General features: G+C 47.5%; 2 protein-coding genes across 2 annotated transcripts; both read left to right on the top strand.

Annotated features, from left to right (window-relative positions):
- Positions 1-7,122: 7,122 nt before the first annotated feature.
- On the top strand, positions 7,123-10,047 carry LOC136546635 (protein LEAD-SENSITIVE 1-like). The gene is made up of 2 exons (XM_066538598.1): positions 7,123-7,595; positions 9,047-10,047. The coding sequence occupies exons 1-2, from the start codon at positions 7,502-7,504 to the stop codon at positions 9,757-9,759; spliced, it is 807 nt and encodes a 268-aa protein (XP_066394695.1). The 5' UTR covers positions 7,123-7,501; the 3' UTR covers positions 9,760-10,047.
- Positions 10,048-15,621: 5,574 nt separating this feature from the next.
- On the top strand, positions 15,622-17,939 carry LOC136546634 (UDP-glucose 4-epimerase 3-like). The gene is made up of 9 exons (XM_066538597.1): positions 15,622-15,999; positions 16,125-16,174; positions 16,331-16,466; positions 16,572-16,673; positions 16,809-17,036; positions 17,190-17,271; positions 17,371-17,453; positions 17,539-17,630; positions 17,737-17,939. The coding sequence occupies exons 1-9, from the start codon at positions 15,766-15,768 to the stop codon at positions 17,825-17,827; spliced, it is 1,098 nt and encodes a 365-aa protein (XP_066394694.1). The 5' UTR covers positions 15,622-15,765; the 3' UTR covers positions 17,828-17,939.
- The last annotated feature ends 201 nt before the right edge of the window (positions 17,940-18,140 follow it).

The following is an 18,140-nucleotide window of genomic DNA, read 5'->3' as shown; positions in this document are numbered from 1 at the left end:
TGGGTTATTGCCAAGCCAGCCTCGAGCGATACGGAGAATTGCTGTCTTGTTCGAGGCTGTACGTACGGGGCCTCGGGCGAGACATAGATTGGGCTCCTTGTCGAGGCCTCCCGCGAGAGGCCTCGCGTGAGGTGGAGATTTGTCAGGGCGTCGAGACCTCCCGTGTGAGGCCTAAGGTGAGGCGGAGAGCTGGTGGGCTCGAACGGGGCCGGTGGTTAACCCACGGCTTACCTTCTGGTTTTGTTGTTGATGGGGTTTAAGTGACTCTTTTTGTGTACGCTCGGGGTACCCCGTTTTATGGTATCCGATAGTATGTGTGCTAGATTTCAAGCTAATCCTAAGGAAGCTCATTTGGTAGCCGTTAAAAAAATCCTTAAGTACCTTAAGCACACACCAAGTATTGGTCTTTGATATCCCAAAGGAGCTAGATTTGAATTAGTTGGCTATTCCGATTTGGATTATGCCGGTTGTAAAGTTGATAGGAAAATCATATTCAGAGGGTGCCATTTGCTTGGTAGATCACTTATGTCTTGGTTCTTCAAGAAGCAAAATAGTGTGGCTTTGTCTACCATCGAAGCAGAATACATTGTCGTAGGTGTTTGTTGTGCACAAATACTTTATATGAAGGAAACTTTGCTAGACTATGGTGTAGTTCTAGAAAAGGTACCTCTTTTGTGTGACAATGAGAGTGCAGTAAAGCTTACTAATAATCTGGTTCAACACTCTCGCACCAAGCACATAGATATCCGCCATCACTTTCTTAGAGATTATGTTGCTAAGAATGATATTTCACTAGAAGGTATAAGGACCGAGGATCAATTGGTGGATATCTTCACTAAACCGCTAGATGAGGCTATATTTTGTCGGTTGAGGAATGAACTCAATGTGCTTGATTTTAGCAACTTCACTAGAAAATGAGCTTGTGTCGTCCCTTGCATTGCATTTGTAATATACAACATGTTTAACTTTTGATAATGCATTTAGCGCTTGTCTAATATGGTTAAGATAACCGTCGAAAAGCGTGTGAAGAAGCTTAACCTTGGATCAAACTTGACAAGCAACTATAATTACTTTCAAGTATTACATTGCATATGCATATATGTTGTTTTGTCGTTTCTCTTCAATTACCCTTTTATTGTCTATTTTCTTAAAAAGAATTATAGCCTAAGGCAAAATACTTTAAAATTTTTTGAGGGTTTGAGAGAGGTCACTCACATTAGTCCCAATTGATATTTATTTGGGTCTTATTGAAGTTGGGACTTGATTGGGAACAGGTAGTATGAAGGAACATTGAAGATTTGTTGAAAAGGGTGACCGAACGCTGGACTGGACTCTGCTCCCTACATCCGGTCAGTTCACAGGAGGTGAATCGTTGCTGCGAAGGAGTGACCGGACGTTGAAACAGTTCTTTCCCTATGTCTAGTTAGATGATGTCCCTGTGTCCAATCAAGTAAAAAAGAAGATCTAAGGATCGACCAAACTCTGGCTGTGTCCGGTCAGTAGTGGTCGGACATGTCCGTTCGTGACTTGGGAGGTTTTGGACCTCTCTGTTGTCAACCAGACTCCGGGTGGCAACGTCCGGTCGTTGCCACCGGAGCATCCGGTCAGTAGAAGTCGTGCCTATCTAAAACTCTTCTCTGTTTCCTTATCCATCATGGGTGAGCCACCATATAACCGTGTCGCCTTGACCTAATCCTGCACGCCCGCGCCGACTTTGTCGTTCCTGAGCCGAGCCACTGTGCCATCTTCACCAGCGCCGCATTGCTTCACCGCATCCGCACCGTACCATGTAGCCAAGACCGCGCCACCACCGCTTCGCCGCTAGCTCGCGTCGCCTACCTATGCCGCCCCCGCACCTCTGCTCCGTGCGGCCATGCCTTGATCCTTGCCGCTGCCCTAGCGCCACCGCACCTCACAACAGCCGCCAAGCCCGTGCCCTAGCGTCATCGTGCCACACCATCGCCCATGCCCGAGCTACAAGCACCTCCATTGCCACACCCGCATCTCCAAGCCCCATCCAATGCCGCATTGCCTCGCTGGAACCCTAACCCTAGGCGATCCCCGCCAATTCATCAGGTAGCAAGCCCTTGATTCTAATTTTGTATCTAATGCTTGCTTCTTAGGGTTTCATATCTCTAGATGTATATTATAATTATTCATATATCCAATCTATTCTATCGTGCAGCGAGTCGGTGGGTTTGAGGTTACTTTGGCAGTTGATAGTTTACTCAGGGCCAAGCTCACGAGTACGGATCGAGGCCAAGCCTCAGAAGTGATAGTTGGTAGTTGATTCTTGTCAGTGGCAGTTGCTCTTTTTAGGTCCAGCAATGGCACGTGTCAAGAACACCGGAGGTGGTCTAGGTGATGAGGATCCGAGGCCTCTACCTTGCTTGCGTGCTGAGGTGATAGGCAAGGGGACAAAGAAGACTACATCAAAGAAGCAGAAGTTTGTAGATGCTGATACAACGAGAGCAGCAATAATAGCAGCCATCGTAGAGCATGCAGAGAGAGGAGGTGCTCAGAGTAGTGTTGTCATTACAAATCAGCTTTCACTAGCATAGAGGGCAGCCATTGAGTAGGTTGAGTGTCATCATGGTAGTCTAGCTAGGACTATCATGCTTGAGGGATGGTGTGTTGTTTTAGAGGAGAGTTAGCCTTAGGGGGAGCCACAACAGCAGACACAGCCACTAGTGCAGTCAGAGGGTGCTAAGCAGACTCAAGAGGGAAAGCAGATAGAGGAGACAGAGCAAGCACCTCAGCCATAGTTACGCCACTCTAGTCATACCCATGCCTAGGTGACACCGAGGCTAGAGATATAGAGGAGGGGTTCTTGTCCGCCTCCTAGACCATAGGGTCCACCTCTAGTGACTCACCTGGACTTGAGGGCCGCCACAGCCAAGCAGGTGCAGCAGCTCTAGTTTGTTCAGTTCAAGGACTGGTTCCCACCGAGGAGGGACGAACGTGCTTCAGAGGGTTTCTATACACCACTACAGGAGGATTCCTATAATGCTTATTTGAACAGTGGTGTGGCTTTCATATCTCAGAGAGTATGCTTTATTAAGGCCATTGTAGCAGCAGCTGGAGAGCAGATCCACCCTCACCTCTCTTACTTGCCAAGGCTAACAGACTTACTTGGATGGACAGGCAGATATGTTCCATCATGGGTCCGTGAGTTCTACGCTACACTTTGGATTGACCTAGCTCACAGGTTCATACACTTTGCATTCAGAGGCCGTGACTATAGGCTGATGAGTTTTAGGGTCAGAGAGTTCCTCAGGTTATAGGAGTCACTCATCCGTCTTCATGAGGTTTGCTATGGACACACAGAATCTCCTAGACACCCTCCTGACGGTCTTGTGCCTCCCACAGATCTCATCTGACCTTGCTTTACAGAGCCATTCGGCGAGGGGTCGAGCAGGACACCCAAAGATCTTACTCCTATAGCTAGACTGCTTGATGCTATCATGAGAAGGACCCTGCTACCGAGGATGGGATATCACAAGGGATTGACTTATATTTAATTGTGGCTACTGAACTCCCTGATCCAGCAAACAACATTTGATATATGGGATCTCATTCTTTATGAGATGGAGGATACACTTGTAGAGGGATTCAGAGGTCACAAGCAGCTGTCATATGCTCACTAGATCACTTTTCTAATTCACATGGTAGTAACAGTGAGGCCTCCTGAGATGTTGGCAGAGTATTCAGGAGCTATTATAGAGTTTCTAGCTTATAACATGACTCAGATGCTCCGCCACAGTGCAGCGAGGACACCTAGCCAGCTGTGCCATCGCCTAGAGGTGTCAGAGACTGTAGCCCAGCAGGATGAGATCATTAAGGGCGTAGCAGCTATAGAGGAGGAGCTAGATGCTCAGTAGGAGGGTATGGTCGAGAGCGACCCTAGCGATAGTTTAGATGATGACTACTAGGATATCCCTCAGATGCCTCAACGACGACATGACAGTGAGGCCAGTGGCTCCAGCTTAGCTCCATAGGCACCATAGATGGACCCCGCTCTTCTTGCTATACTTGAGCGGATAAGGCAGGATAAGACTCGCCAGGCCGAGGAGACCGCAGCTGCACTTGCACAGGTTCAGGCTAGACATGACAAGTTCCAGCGACAGCATTAGGCTATCCAGCAGCAGCAGGCCATGCAACAGTAGTAGCTCCTCATGCAGCAGTAGTTACTTGGATTTATGCAGCATGTCATCTCTACTATTGGGGCTCCACCAGCATAGCTTACACCTCAGTTCGGCCAGCCTGCCACCACTACAATGACTCTAGGTTTTCAGCCTAGTGGGCTTCAGAGTCAGGGACAACCAGCTACCATGTTCGCTTCACCTATAGAGTAGATGTCCCAGTGGTTTGCTTCGCCAGTGCCAGCCCAGGGTCTTTCCTTCACACCTCTACATACGGGCTTCATACCGGCTCAGAGTTCGTCGATGCTTGTGACAGACACCCCAATTTCTAGGAGCCTTGGTGCTACATTCAGTGAGTTGACAGGACAGCCTACACCACCAGAGTTACATGTCCCTAGACCTTCCATAGTTGCTCCTATTACTAGGACTACAGAGACGCTCCCATCATTAGTTGCATCATCAGAGCCACCTGCTACAGTCATACCTGCAGTGTCATAGGTCGCACCAATTTTAGATCCGACCCAGACTACTCAGACCTGCAGTCATACTTCCAGCGATAGAGGGTCAGACTGCTCAGAGCTCAGGATCAGATGATGATGCTACCTAGTTTTAGATCGCTCATCGCGACTCAGCGCTCGACTCATCTGCTCCAGCCCCGTCGATCGACCCTTATGTTTTGGTGTTTGACACCAAAGGGGGAGAGGGATCGAGTATGATAGACATAGGGGGAGCGATATATCTAGGGGGAGCTTATCTATTACATTTGTTTTTTTATGTGTGATACATTATTATGCATTCATATTTACTTTCATGCATTGAACTACATACGTGTGATCGTGATATTTATGTGATATGTGACATATGTGCTCTCTACTTTGATCTTTATATATGTCATATCACTTGGTTATGCTCATTTGCCTTGCTTCCGTGCTTTACTTCGATGTAAATGAGCTTTATTTCTTATACTCATGCTTATTTCATATCTATTGAGTACATCATGTTGGCTTGGGTCATATAAGCTTGTCTAAATCTTTTGTTCTTATTGTCAAAAGTTTATATGAACCAAGCATGTCGAAAACCTCATCTCTTTTTCATACTCGAGGTTGTATTGTCATCAATCACAAAAAGGGGGAGATTAAAAGCATCTAGGCCCCTAGTTGGGTTTCGGTGATTAATGACAATACGAGATTACTAAGACTAACGTGTGTTTTGCAGAGGCAATTAAGTTAGGTCATGGTAATGGCAATTGATTGGACAATCATGGTTGTTATGCTCCTACGATGAAAATCATTTCGGTTTTCAAAGGATGGACAACAAGGTTAAGGATGGACTAGTTCTAAGTGTCTTTTAGTGTTGAAGAGATATTTAGAGTAGTTTAGGACTTTGTTTTTTCCTTTGGCCGTACTATTAAGGGGGTATGGACTAGTAGTTTGACCTAGGTGAGTCTAGTGGGTTAGGTGTGGTGCACACTTGTCAAATCTACTACTAGGTAGCTTCTAAGTAGCCCTAAGATCAATTGGAGAAAACTTCATTCACATATAATTTCGAGTTAGAAGTGAATGGAGGGTCAAATGTTGACCGGACGTTGGTTCTAAGTAGTACGGCCAAAGGAATTCTTCCTCTCTGGAACCTTACTGGAGTTGACCGGACTTTGACACCCAGCGTTCGGTCGCATCCAGACGACTTCACTTGATCAAATGAACTAACCGGACTCTACTGCCAGCGTCCGGTCACACCGGAACCAGCGTCCTAAATTACTCTTAGAACTAGTCCATTATTAACCTTGTCGTCCATCCTTTGAAAACCGAAACGATTTCTATTGTAGGGGCATGACAACCATGATTGCCCAATCAATTGTCATTACCATGACCTAAGTTAATTGCCTCTGCAAAACACACGTTAGTCATAGTAATATCGTATTGTCATTAATCACCGAAACCCAACTAGGGCCCTAAATGCTTTCAGGTAGTTCGGGTACCGGGGAACATTACTCAAACTAAATTCGGGTTTTTACAATTACTATCCAAAATTGTGATCGGGTACTTCGGGTCCGAGTTCATGTAATTCGGTTTCGGGGATTGGGTATCGGGTATATTTTATCCAATTCTAATTTTTATGTAACTTATTCTCCAAACGATGATTTAGATAATGAGCTTTAGAAAGACTTTCAGAGATGCTCTAACTTAAAAAAAAATACGAAAAAACTTTTGGAAATTACGAGAGACGAGCAATGCAACACGCTACAGTATTGGACTGGGATGTGTCTTGGTGACTGCAATTGGTTTCTGACCATCGTCTCAACTTGCTCCAATCGTACTAAATTGCCGCTACAAAATGTCTACTAGTCAGTCAGGTTAGAAAGATGGCATCAACCCGTTATTGCTCTCGTCGTTGGCCGCGACCGCGACACACCTTCCGTTTGAAAAATGTTACTATCACCTATCGGTGACGATCACCATCCATGAAGCTTTAGAACAACGACGAAGCACGGAGCGAATGAAGCCTAGCCTACAAAAGCGAGTGGCGCCACCATCAACATCAGGTGACCGGCACGACGGGAGCTCGTGCCACGGCGGCCCGGTTAGGTGCGCGACCGCAGTTGGTGGCCGGTCCTGTACTGCACGGTCGTCGGCCGGCCCCGTCTCACCGCTCTACACATGCTCTCGGATGCTCCCCGTCCCCCGATGCCTGTTTACCTAGCCAGTGCAGTTGTGCTGCAGTAAAAAAAAACGCAGCAACGGGGTGTGCAGGAAGCGCAACGCGGGGCAGGGTAGAAAAGGAACAGAGTCCACGGCGACACACGATCCGAGGCGTCCCGCTGCGACGTGCCGATCCCGATTCACGATTCCCCCGCCTCCTGCCCTACTCCTCCAGTCCTCCCTCGTCAATTTCGCCGAATCACCGCATGTGACCCTGGTACTTGACGGGAAAATGCCCCGTGCCCCCCAACCCGTTTTTTCTCGCTTGCTCCTGCCTCGAGCCGGAGGCTGCAGCAGAAGCCCAGCGACCCAGAGGGAGGGGGATCGGCGGTGGCGGGGTGGTGTGGTGCCTGCCTTGTTGTACGTCACTGCGACATTCTTTTGTTTTTCCTGGCCGTCTCCCAAACACCACGCCGACGCCTCGTCCCTCTGCCCCTACAGCTCCACTACCACTACCCCTCGCGGCCTCGGCCGGCCCCTTTGCCTCGGCTACCCTTGTATATAGTCCGGAAGTCCGCTCTCCCGCAACCACTCTCCGTGACTCCACCATCCGCCCCCTCCCCCTTGCTGGCTGCAATGGACGGGGTAATTGTAGTAGAGCTGTAGAGGCGGCGGGGGTGTGAGTGCGACGCTGGGAGGAGGCGGTGGCGGCGGGTTGGGATGGGGCTGCTATCGAACCGGGTGGAGCGGTCGGAGATCAGGCCCGGCGACCACATCTACACCTGGCGGGCCGTCTACGCCTACTCCCACCACGGTAGGCTCCTCAATTCCCTCCGACGATGACAAGGGTTCCCGTCCTCACGAGTTCTAGTAGCGAGCGAATTGCCGCCGCCGATGGTGCGGATCACGAATTCTCGAAGTGTGCAAGTTAGCTGTTCACCGGAATTCTGGCCCGCGCCGGCTCAGTTGGGCTTTCTTTTCGCAACCGCTAGACGCTGGTATTGGTTGTGTTTTTGCTCTGTCCGGCGAGAGGATTAATCGTGGTGATTCGTGTGTGCGTGAAATGTGAACGCCTCTGTGCGTCGCCTCAATTGGCTAATCTGTGAGGTTTTCCTTCTGTTCTGTTGTCCTTGTATATTTGCAGAATTTCCCTGCAAAAGCCATGCCAATTCTTATGCCCTTCCCTATTTACTCTCGAGATTTTTGTTCACATCAGTTTGGTGGCAGTGGATGACTGTAAGTCTGTAACCGACAAATTATAAGTTCGGGGTGGGGGTGGGGGTGGGCGGACACACACGATGCCATGTTTCTACTCCATCTCGCTCATCTCACCACGCCTGCTTCAACTGAAGATACCGTACTCTGTACATAACCTTCCAGATGGCTAGGGCTGGCTGGTGCTAGTTTTATATGAGAGGAAAATACTGTTGGTTGGCTGGTTTGGGCTGGTTGAAACCAACAAGAACAGGGTGTAGGATGCCACATGCTTGTGTCTTACTGTTCTGCTTTCCATGTAGAACAAATGGCACTTGTTGCTGCTCACCTACTGCTAACCAACGTGTCTGTCTGTTTCTGTGCTTTGTTGTTTTTCTAGTGTGGAGCAGCCTTATTGTTAACTCGAGGTTGCTTCCAGGAAAGAAACACTACAGGCTATGCTTTACTGTGCCTGATAAGTGAGTAGTTTAGGCCTAGTTGCTGTAAACTCTGGTCACCAAAGTATCCTATGTTAACTAAGTTGTTGAACTATTCAGTCACTTTTACTAGTTGAGGTAACTAACTTTTTGTATTTATTATTTATACCACAGTTCTTTTATTTTGCATCTCTCGTTGATCTTCATTTAGGAGACGACCCTTCTAAAGTGTCACAATTGTGCTATAGGGACAGTGTCTCCACAATCAGTGCCTATTGTTGGCAGATACCCTGTTCTGCTCCATAAAGTTAAAGTGGCTCTTTATGGTAATTTAGTAAGGCACATATCTTGGGAGGACAAGATCTGGGTTCTGCACAACCTGTATGAAAAGCTGCTCAATTTGTTGAAAAAAAAAACTATTTTGCTTCGTCTCCTGCATCATACATCCTCTCTGGCTCTGGATTAATTTGTCAAGTAACAGCATTTTTACATGTTCCAGCAAATTATCCCTTATTAAGAGAACTTCAGCATGTTGTTCACAACCGGGCAATAAGTAAAGCAATGATATATCGTTAACTGCCGTTTTGAAATTTCTTTCCATTGCTTCTCAAGCAATTTTCTTGTGTATGTTCAGGTATTTATGTTGGAGGAAGCAAAGTAGTCCATTTTACACGAAAGAAAGAAACTGAAAGTTCAGATTCATCAGACTCCACCTCCAGCCTGATCTCAGAGGTTCCATCGGAGTGCCCAACATTCCCTGATTGTGGATTTCAGCTGCCCAACAGTGGTGTTGTCCTCACTTGCTTGGACTGTTTCCTTCGCAATGGCTCTCTCTATTGCTTCGAGTATGGAGTGCCATCTGCGGTTTTCCTTGCAAAGCTTCGTGGGGGGACCTGCACCATTGCCGAATCAGACCCACCAGAGGTTGTTGTCCATCGAGCGATGTACTTGCTTCAAAATGGTTTTGGAAATTACGACATGTTCGAGAAGAACTGCGAAGACTTTGCACTCTACTGCAAGACAGGGCTTCTACCAGTTGAGGAACCTGGCATTGGGACTAGTGGGCAAACTTCTTCTGCCATTGGTGTGCCGTTGGCAGCTCTTCTGTCCACTCCGTTTAAGCTTCTGGCTGCTGGTCCGCTTGGAATGGCCACTGTCACAGCTGGGATGTACTGTGCTGGCAGATACATTACTGACATAGGAGTAAGGAAGGACGTAGCAAAAGTTGAAGTGGAGAAATTGTCGTTGCACCCTGGTTTCCACCTTATTGAAGACCAAGAATCAGTTAACAAGCCATCAGAAAAACCGAAGACCTTGCTCCCTATGAAGAGGAAACGAGAAAGGTGACTGAAACGCAGCTTTGGAGGATGAACTTCTCTGCCCTTCAATTGGTGCCGAATTGTGGATATGGGATATAGTATATGCTCCACTGTAATAAGACTGGATGGTATAGATATGTGCCTTCAGAATGTGCCCTACTTGGATCAGGCGCACACCTCACATGGTCAATTGTAACTGCCTTATAAATTGAATCATCAAATCACTATATCATGTAGATTTTCTTCTATGTTTGTTTCAGTCTACTGCTACAATTAACAACAGTTATATTCTTTACTGATCTGGGAGATCATCGTATCTATTGTTACTCGGTACGGCAAACTGCCGACAATGTTTTCATCAGGCATACTGTACGAGTAGATCTCTCGTCCTTACGACCTTGCCTCATGATTGTTGAATGACTACTTTGTTCAGATTCTACTTTGTTCATGATTTCGGCTGGTATTAAAGCCGGCTGATAAGCCGGTCTTGGCTGATTTATTCTAGCTGATAAGTCGGCTGATAAGTTCAGATGAACAGGCCCTTCAGCCTTCAGCAACTTTTTCAACAGGGCGAAGACGGTTGTTGTTTCCTTTGGAAATTATTGTACCTCCATCTCCATGGCTGCATCCGTAGGCTTCCTTACTACTTGTACATGCATGCCTTTCTCTTTATGCTCTGCCTCTAATCATTGATCTGGTAGGCCTCGACAACACCTACCCCTGCTTTTCCGTTGTTTTTTCACTGATCTGGATCAAAAGGCTGTACAAGCTATGTACTGAGATCTCGGCGTGGATTTGAGCTAAAGAAAAGCCGGTGCCTGCCTGGACGGCTGGATAAAGATGCTCAGAAAAATACCATCTGCAACTGCGGTGTGCTTCGTTGTCAATTTGATCTGTTTGACTTGCGCTTTTCATTTGTACTGGTGTGTAAGTACGTATGCTTCTCGGCACGTGAGTGCTTTTTTTAACGAACTAGCACTGGTATATAGGAAAATACAAGTATAGTCTCGGGAAACCTACAGAAAAGGGGGGGGGGGGGGGGGGGGGGGGGGGGTGTGGAAACAACAATACCAAACAAACAAAAAAAACTGTCAGCGACCGGCCAACAAAGCACGTGACCGTTGCTATGCGTTTTATATGGTTGAACATGTGATTAGCAATACCTAGAAGATATGCACTTCTTCTTCTTTTACCGTTCCTTCCTCCTTGTGTATTTCAGTGGTATAATTCTTCTTTTACCGTTCCTTCCTCCTTGTATATTTCCGTGGTATTATTCAGATCGTTGAAAGTCACTATTACAAGCTAACGTTAGAAAACAATAAATAAAAGTGAAGCGGATTAGAAGTACAATTTCTCCTACGTACTGACTACGGAGCCAAACTTCGCTGTCCTGTTTATCCTCAAAATTTTCAGCTCAAAAATTGTATGGATGAGCAAACGGTGATAAAAGTGAATGGTATCTTCGCTTCACTTATTCAGTTTTTCTCAAAGCCCAAATGAAAAACTGTACCCTACTGGACTATGAGTTCAGATGGCTATGCCGGCTCGCCATTAGCACATCAACAACCGGCCTTCCCGTCTGTGCTGCTCGAATCGGGCCAAATGCTTTGGTCAATCCCAGCAAAGTGGCATATGCCTGAACGCCCAGGAGTATCTACCTTCTTATTTTTCTTACAGAAGCTTTTGAGTTGCTTTGACACTTTAGGTATTTATAGGTAGGGACTGAAGAATTTCCCTTTTTTGCATTCTTCTTACTTATTCGCAAATTGAAGAATTATAATTTTTGGCGATAGTTACATATTTACCATCATTACGAGATGAGTGGTATATAAAATACCATGTCAGTGACACAATATAAGATGCCATCTATAGTAATGGTAAATATATAAATGCCTGAGAACTTCAATTGTTGTAAGAGACTGGCATCATGCGCCATTCTGCAGCTCGTGTTCTACCCTATGCACCGGAAGCCAGCAAAAGAGATAGTTCAGCCGTGCAAGAAAGGAGAGAGAGGATAAGGACAAGAATGAAGAATGAGAATGACATGACCGGCAATTAGGGTCTTGACGAGGACATTAGCTTCGTGCATACGACCATGCTTGGAGATAAAGGACGAGGAGATCAGCGAGGGTGTCCTAACTGAGAAGGAGACCCGAAGCTTATTCGGTTCGAGTCACCGAGGTGGAGGCCCAAATTAAGTTCGAGCCCATCTCGGATTTCAGGACCAGTCTGTCATAAAACTGGTCACACGGGCGCGTTTGGACTCCGTTTTCGACGATCCACGTATGGATGAAAAGCTAATTAGATAAGAAAGCCAATGCAAGTGGTCTCACATCAAAAGCCTTTCGGAATCAACGGAAATCATCGAAACAAGTCAGCGTCCAGAATCTACCAGGGTGCTGCAACACCGTCTTTTGGTCCATTGGACCGTGTATCGTCTTAGAGCCCATTAGGAGGAGCGTCCAGGGGATGACGTCCGGGGCTCTATAATTAGCAGCCGTCGCTCTCCTTAGGGTTTGTGTTTTGTTTAGTTCTTGATTTTCTCGTGAAACAGACGTCGTTTTGCTACAACTGTGCCGCCAAAGCCGCTTGCTGTGAACCATGGCCCCTGTTTTTGATCTTGTTCGCCTGTGGCAATTAGTCCTTTCGAATAAAGACTTGAACTCCTTCTCGTTATCATAAGCCTTATATTTTTTTTTTGTAATTTCAGATTGCGTTCATCCCGTTCTTGCTTGTGTTCTCGATTCGCTTGTAGGAAAGCATTCTCGGCGAGGTCAATTGCGTTCACGTGGTTGATAACGAACGGAGCAGTGGTGTAACGGTTGCGAGGGTCCGAATTAGTCTTGGTTCGAAGCCTAGACCGTGAACGTCGAGTCTCCACCAATCGACGCTATCATACCTATCGGAAGATCGGGCCTTGTCTACATCAGGTCTACTCCAGGTCATTATGGGATGTGTGCAGGTCAATTTTTTTTTAACTTTGACTAGGTTTATAGAAAATACGTGCAATATTTATATCTATACAAATAAGTTTATTATGAAAGTATATTCAACAATCTATCTAATGATATTAATTATGTATTATAAATATTAATATTCTTTTATATATAATTAGTCAAAGTTAAAAAAAGTTGACTTCTCGAGAAGCGAGAACGACTTCTATTTTGGGACAGACGAAGTATTCAGATCATAGTTATTTAGACCGGACCGGACCCGTAGTCCGACCGGTAAAAGACCGAACCAGAACCTCGGCCAATCTGGTCCACCTTAAAGGACCGGTAAGCAATCGAACCGGTATAAAACCAGTGAACTGGATGTTTTTCCCTAGAAACCGTTATAAAACCGGACACTGGACCGTGAAAAACTTGGCGGCCAGCAGCTATGTGTTAGAGAGCAAGTTCTCCACCACTAAGCCACGACTTCGGCTGTGTTCTTGTATCATTCTTCATTCTATTTGAACCGTATTAAACCGGCGGTTCAACCGGTTCGACCAATCAAACCGTGAACTGAGGCCTTAAGCGGTTCGATGTCCGGTTCGTTCCTAATAACTATGATTCGGATGGTGGTGTGAAAAGCCTGTCTAGGTTTGAACACCTAGCTTCAATCTAAACATGCCTCAAGATTCAACATTTTTTCCCTTAATCTGTCTATTATGGAAACTATAATTCCATTTTCTTACCGAAACGTGATAATCAAAATGTATCAGCTGCAAGCCAAATCTACCTCTAAAACAAACATTCTAGCGCTATAGCGCCGATCATTTTTTTTTTCAGAATTCAAAGTTCATTAGCGCTAATGACAAAAGACACATAACTTTTGTGCTTTGCCTTCATAGATCGTTCAGATATTGAATCTTAGAGGAGTTCGATTATTTTTTTGACGAGAACGGAGCTCGATTATCGTAGATTCGTAGGAGACTGGCATGTTGCATTGTTGCAGCTCTGTTCAGGAAACATCCGGCCAGAGAGGTATTTCTAGTATGCAAAACAAAGAAAAAAGAATTAAGTGCACAAGCGGCTTATGAACTTTTTAAGGTAGCAACTAGATCTACAAATTTTGAAAATGCATTTCCAGCACACTAGATTCGTTAAATGATGCAATCCAAGTCCATAATGGTTTGAAATGGCAACGTGTCTATATACGCCGCGTCAGATAAAAAAAAACCCAAACCAGTAAGATGTATATCGTTTGACAAGTTTAGTGTGTCAGAAATACATTTTCAAATTGTGTGGATCTATGTGGCACCATTTGACAAGTTAGGGACCGCTCAGATCCGTAATGGTTTGAAAAGTCAACTTGCCTTTACAGCATACACGCCACGTCAGATAAAAAACCCTCTTGATCCAACAAGATGTAAATCATTTGACAATTTTAGCGTGCCAGAAATACATTTTCAAAGTGTGTGAATCTGTATAGCAACATTTAACAAGTTATGGACCACTCATACCTTTTACTTAAAGAAAAAATATGCATCAACAAGAAAGCCACGCTGCACTCTCACCTCCATAAACAAGCATGACTGACTTGGCTTCTAGTTCGGGCTCTAGAATTCCACTATTTTTCGAAATCTTCTCTCCAAAGTCTGAACACAACAATTAACCTTTTTTTTATATAACCAATGACTTGTTTAGACAAATACAATAATTCAAGTGGGTTGTAGAAATTTGAAGTGAGCCTACTAGAACCGGTTGAATGGGAGTTTTTGTCATGCACTAAACCAGCTTTTGTCTCCAATTTGGGTGCCTATTTTATTTTTATTTTAAAAGTTTGCTAGTTTCCTCCTTTTTTATAAGATACACACAACTTCTGTGCTCTCTGTGTTTGAGACATGTTAATGCACTTTTTATTATAGTTATCTAAGCGATGGTAAAGAAAAATGTGTGCTTATCATTAGAAGAACAATGTGCATTATCACGCGCCCGATTCCTACCCAATTTTGTAGCGTCGTCAATTAAATAGTTTGTTTTTCTTATTTTTCATACTCATTGTGAGCAACATCGCAAATTTGAATTCATTTTTGTATACAAGAAAAGAAATTATATATGAAGCTAAAAATGGGTTAGGCTAGGCCATGTTTGGATGCAAAGTACTTTTAGAGTTCTACAAAAATACCATGGGTTTTTTTGTTTAATACTTCGGTTCTAGGTAACATGAAGTGTTTGGATGCAACGAACTTATAGTTTTGAATACCATGATATTGCTAAACCTATAGTCTTTTTAGAGTTTTATTAAAAACTCCATCCTACACCTTTTCTTTTTTCAAAATCGTGCTTTTATATATTAATGGATTTTAAACCTCCAGTTTTTTAATCCTATGGTTTCTTAATACTGCAGCATCATTTAGCCTTTTGGCAAAATTGTTTCTGACTGCACCCTACTACGCCGCCGGATTCTTGCTTATCCCCCCGCATCATTTGGATGAGGCGAGACGAGACGAGACGAGACGACGATGCCGATGCCGATGGGCACGCGAGTTGAAGACTTGAGGTGACAGGGGCAACGAGGAGCCTGCCGAACCGGCCGGGGAAGGATTCGCCGCGACCGCGAGGGCGACGCACCCGCCCGGCGCCCGACCCGACCCTTCGGTCACCGGCTGCGGGCGAATGTCACGGACGCCAAGGCGTGGCTGCCGCCGTCGGGTTCGCTTCGTTTCGAACGAAAACACACAGACCCACAGGGTACAGCACACGCACAGCGCACAGCGCACAGCGCACCGCAACGCTAGCCAGGCCCAAGCATAGGCGCATAGCATAGGGCATAACGCGCGGCGGCCACTAGGCACTAGTCCGCCCGTTTGTCCGTCATCTGATCCGCCGCTGCACCTCCACGTTCGTGAGCCTGTCACGTTGCGCTGGCCTCTTTCGCCACGGCACGGCACGGCACGCGCGCCAACGGCACCGGACCGGTATATATCCCCCGCCCCCCGGCCCCCAGCCCCCAGCTAGCGAGCGCCGCCGGTGCCAGCCAGTGCAACAGAACCCGCACCACACGGGCGCGCGCGGCGCAGAGACGACAGATCGGTCGGCGTCGGCCCATGGCGATCGGCGGGTCGGAGGCCGGCGGGGGAGCAGGCGCGGCGGGGAGCAGGAGGAGCGTGCTGGTGACGGGCGGCGCCGGGTTCATCGGCACGCACACGGTGCTGCGCCTGCTGGAGCAGGGCTACGGCGTCACCGTCGTCGACAACTTCCACAACTCCGTCCCCGAGGCGCTCGGCCGCGTCCGCCTCATCGCCGGCCCCGCGCTCTCCGCCCGCCTCGACTTCATCCGCGTACGTGTACCGAAACCGCGCCGCCGGCTGTTGTTTCGCATGTGCCCAGCGCCTCGCTGCTGATTGAATTGCTCTCTCGATCGCTCACTGTGCTGCACGCCCGTCGGCCGTCGCGTGGATTTCAGGGGGACCTGAGGAGCACCGAGGACTTGGAGAAGGTGTTCGCTGCCAGGAGGTACGGTGCTAGATCGATCCATCCATGAAACTCCATGCGCTTTCGAAATCGATCCTCTCTCCTCTGAAGCCCTTTCTTCAGAGCTTCGATTTCTACCTCTACAACAAAGTGAGTGCCACACCACACGTGCGGCGCGCTGCTGTCCTCCATTTCCAGGTACGACGCCGTCATCCACTTCGCCGGGCTGAAGGCCGTGGGGGAGAGCGTCGCGCATCCGGAGATGTACTACGAGAACAACCTCGTCGGCACCATCAACCTCTACAAGGCCATGAAGGAGCACGGCTGCAAGAAGGTACTACTGCTGGATCGCCTCCGATCCTGCCTTTGCATTTGCATCACCACGCGCGCGGTGGCCGCCACGATCTGACTGACCCCGCGAGCGCGCGTGTGCATGCAGTTGGTGTTCTCGTCGTCCGCCACCGTGTACGGCTGGCCGGAGGTGATCCCATGCGTCGAGGACTCCAAGCTGCAGGCCGCCAACCCCTACGGCAGGACCAAGGTAGTAAAATCTCCGTGACGGAACTGCCAATAATCGCGTCGCGTGTTGTGGTTCACGGTCGATGACGAGGACGTGTAACGGCCCTGGCGCTTTTCTCGTGTCCTCACGTCATTTCGGTTGCTTCCGCTTCCGCAGCTTATCCTGGAGGATATGGCGCATGACTACCACCGCGCGGACCCGGAGTGGAGCATCGTCCTGCTGCGCTACTTCAACCCCATCGGCGCGCACAGCTCCGGCGAGATCGGCGAGGATCCCAAGGGGATACCCAACAACCTGCTGCCCTACATCCAGCAGGTCGCCGTCGGCAGGCTCCCCGAGCTCAACGTCTACGGCCACGATTACCCCACCCGCGACGGCACCGCGGTGCGTGCACTGCGCCCTCACTGTGTTTAATTTGCCTACAAAATCGCCACAGATACTGACATTGACAGTTTGTCGCGGCAGCATTTGGTTGGGCATTGAAATGTTCGCTCGTATCTTGATCTATTTTGATTGATTGATTGATTGGTGTTGCAGATCAGGGATTACATACACGTCGTCGACCTGGCCGACGGGCACATCGCAGCGCTCAACAAGCTCTTCGATGCCCCTGATATCGGTGCGACGCTGTGAACTAGTAGTATTTTGGGCACCACAGGTTCACAAATCACATCCAGTTGTACTTGACCATGCTACCGTACCTCGTGTCCCTGGGCAGGTTGTGTGGCCTACAATCTGGGCACAGGGCGCGGCACGTCCGTTCTGGAGATGGTGGCGGCGTTCAAGAAGGCCTCCGGCAAGGTTCTATCCGTGCATGGGTCGTGCCTCTATGATCTGATCCGGAGAAAGGGACCTGAAACTGACGTCTCTGGCTGCAAAACTGCAGGAGATTCCCACCAAGTTGTGCCCCAGGAGACCGGGTGACGCGACGGAGGTTTACGCGTCCACTGAGAAGGCTGAAAGGGAGCTTGGATGGAGGTAATGACTGCGATTCTGTGAACAGTTACACCTTTTATCTGCATCATATAAAGCTTATCACTTGATATCAGTACAAACTGATGCCTGTGTGGTATTTCTGCGGCAGAGCCCAGTATGGAATCGAGGAGATGTGCAGGGACCAGTGGAACTGGGCCAAGAAGAACCCGTATGGCTACAGCAGCAGTGCTGAAAAATAGAGTGGGTTCATCAGAACTCCGGAATGAATTGTCCATAGTAGTTCTCTTGAACCTATCAGTGGAACATGTAATAAGTACAGAGACCAGCTAAATGTGCCTACAAAGTTTCATACGAGCTCCCCGCTTAGGCTTTATTTGGATGGGTTGGGGTGGAATGAGGTGGAACAAGTTGCACTTCAATCCACTCCAACACATGTGGATTAATACCGATCCGATTATATCCAAATAAGGTTTTAATTGTCGGTTTCCCGTCGGCCTCGGAGATTCTGCTGTACGTCCACGCGCAGCCGTCGCAGGTCAGCCTCGTTGGAGG

This window comes from Miscanthus floridulus, chromosome 3, assembly GCF_019320115.1.
Source record: "Miscanthus floridulus cultivar M001 chromosome 3, ASM1932011v1, whole genome shotgun sequence".
Taxonomy (NCBI): Eukaryota; Viridiplantae; Streptophyta; class Magnoliopsida; order Poales; family Poaceae; genus Miscanthus; species Miscanthus floridulus.
The sequence above is the reverse complement of the archived record's forward strand: the minus strand, read 5'-3'. Positions and strand labels throughout refer to the sequence as shown.

Bases quoted from the DNA above. Each gene is read 5' to 3' on its own strand.
- LOC136546635 (XM_066538598.1), top strand. From the start codon at position 7,502: ATGGGGCTGCTATCGAACCGGGTGGAGCGGTCGGAGATCAGGCCCGGC. The intron at 7,596-9,046 runs GTAGGCTCCTCA...GTGTATGTTCAG, and splicing joins CTACGCCTACTCCCACCACG to GTATTTATGTTGGAGGAAGC.
- LOC136546634 (XM_066538597.1), top strand. From the start codon at position 15,766: ATGGCGATCGGCGGGTCGGAGGCCGGCGGGGGAGCAGGCGCGGCGGGG. The intron at 17,037-17,189 runs GTGCGTGCACTG...TTGGTGTTGCAG, and splicing joins CCACCCGCGACGGCACCGCG to ATCAGGGATTACATACACGT. The intron at 17,631-17,736 runs GTAATGACTGCG...TTTCTGCGGCAG, and splicing joins GAAAGGGAGCTTGGATGGAG to AGCCCAGTATGGAATCGAGG.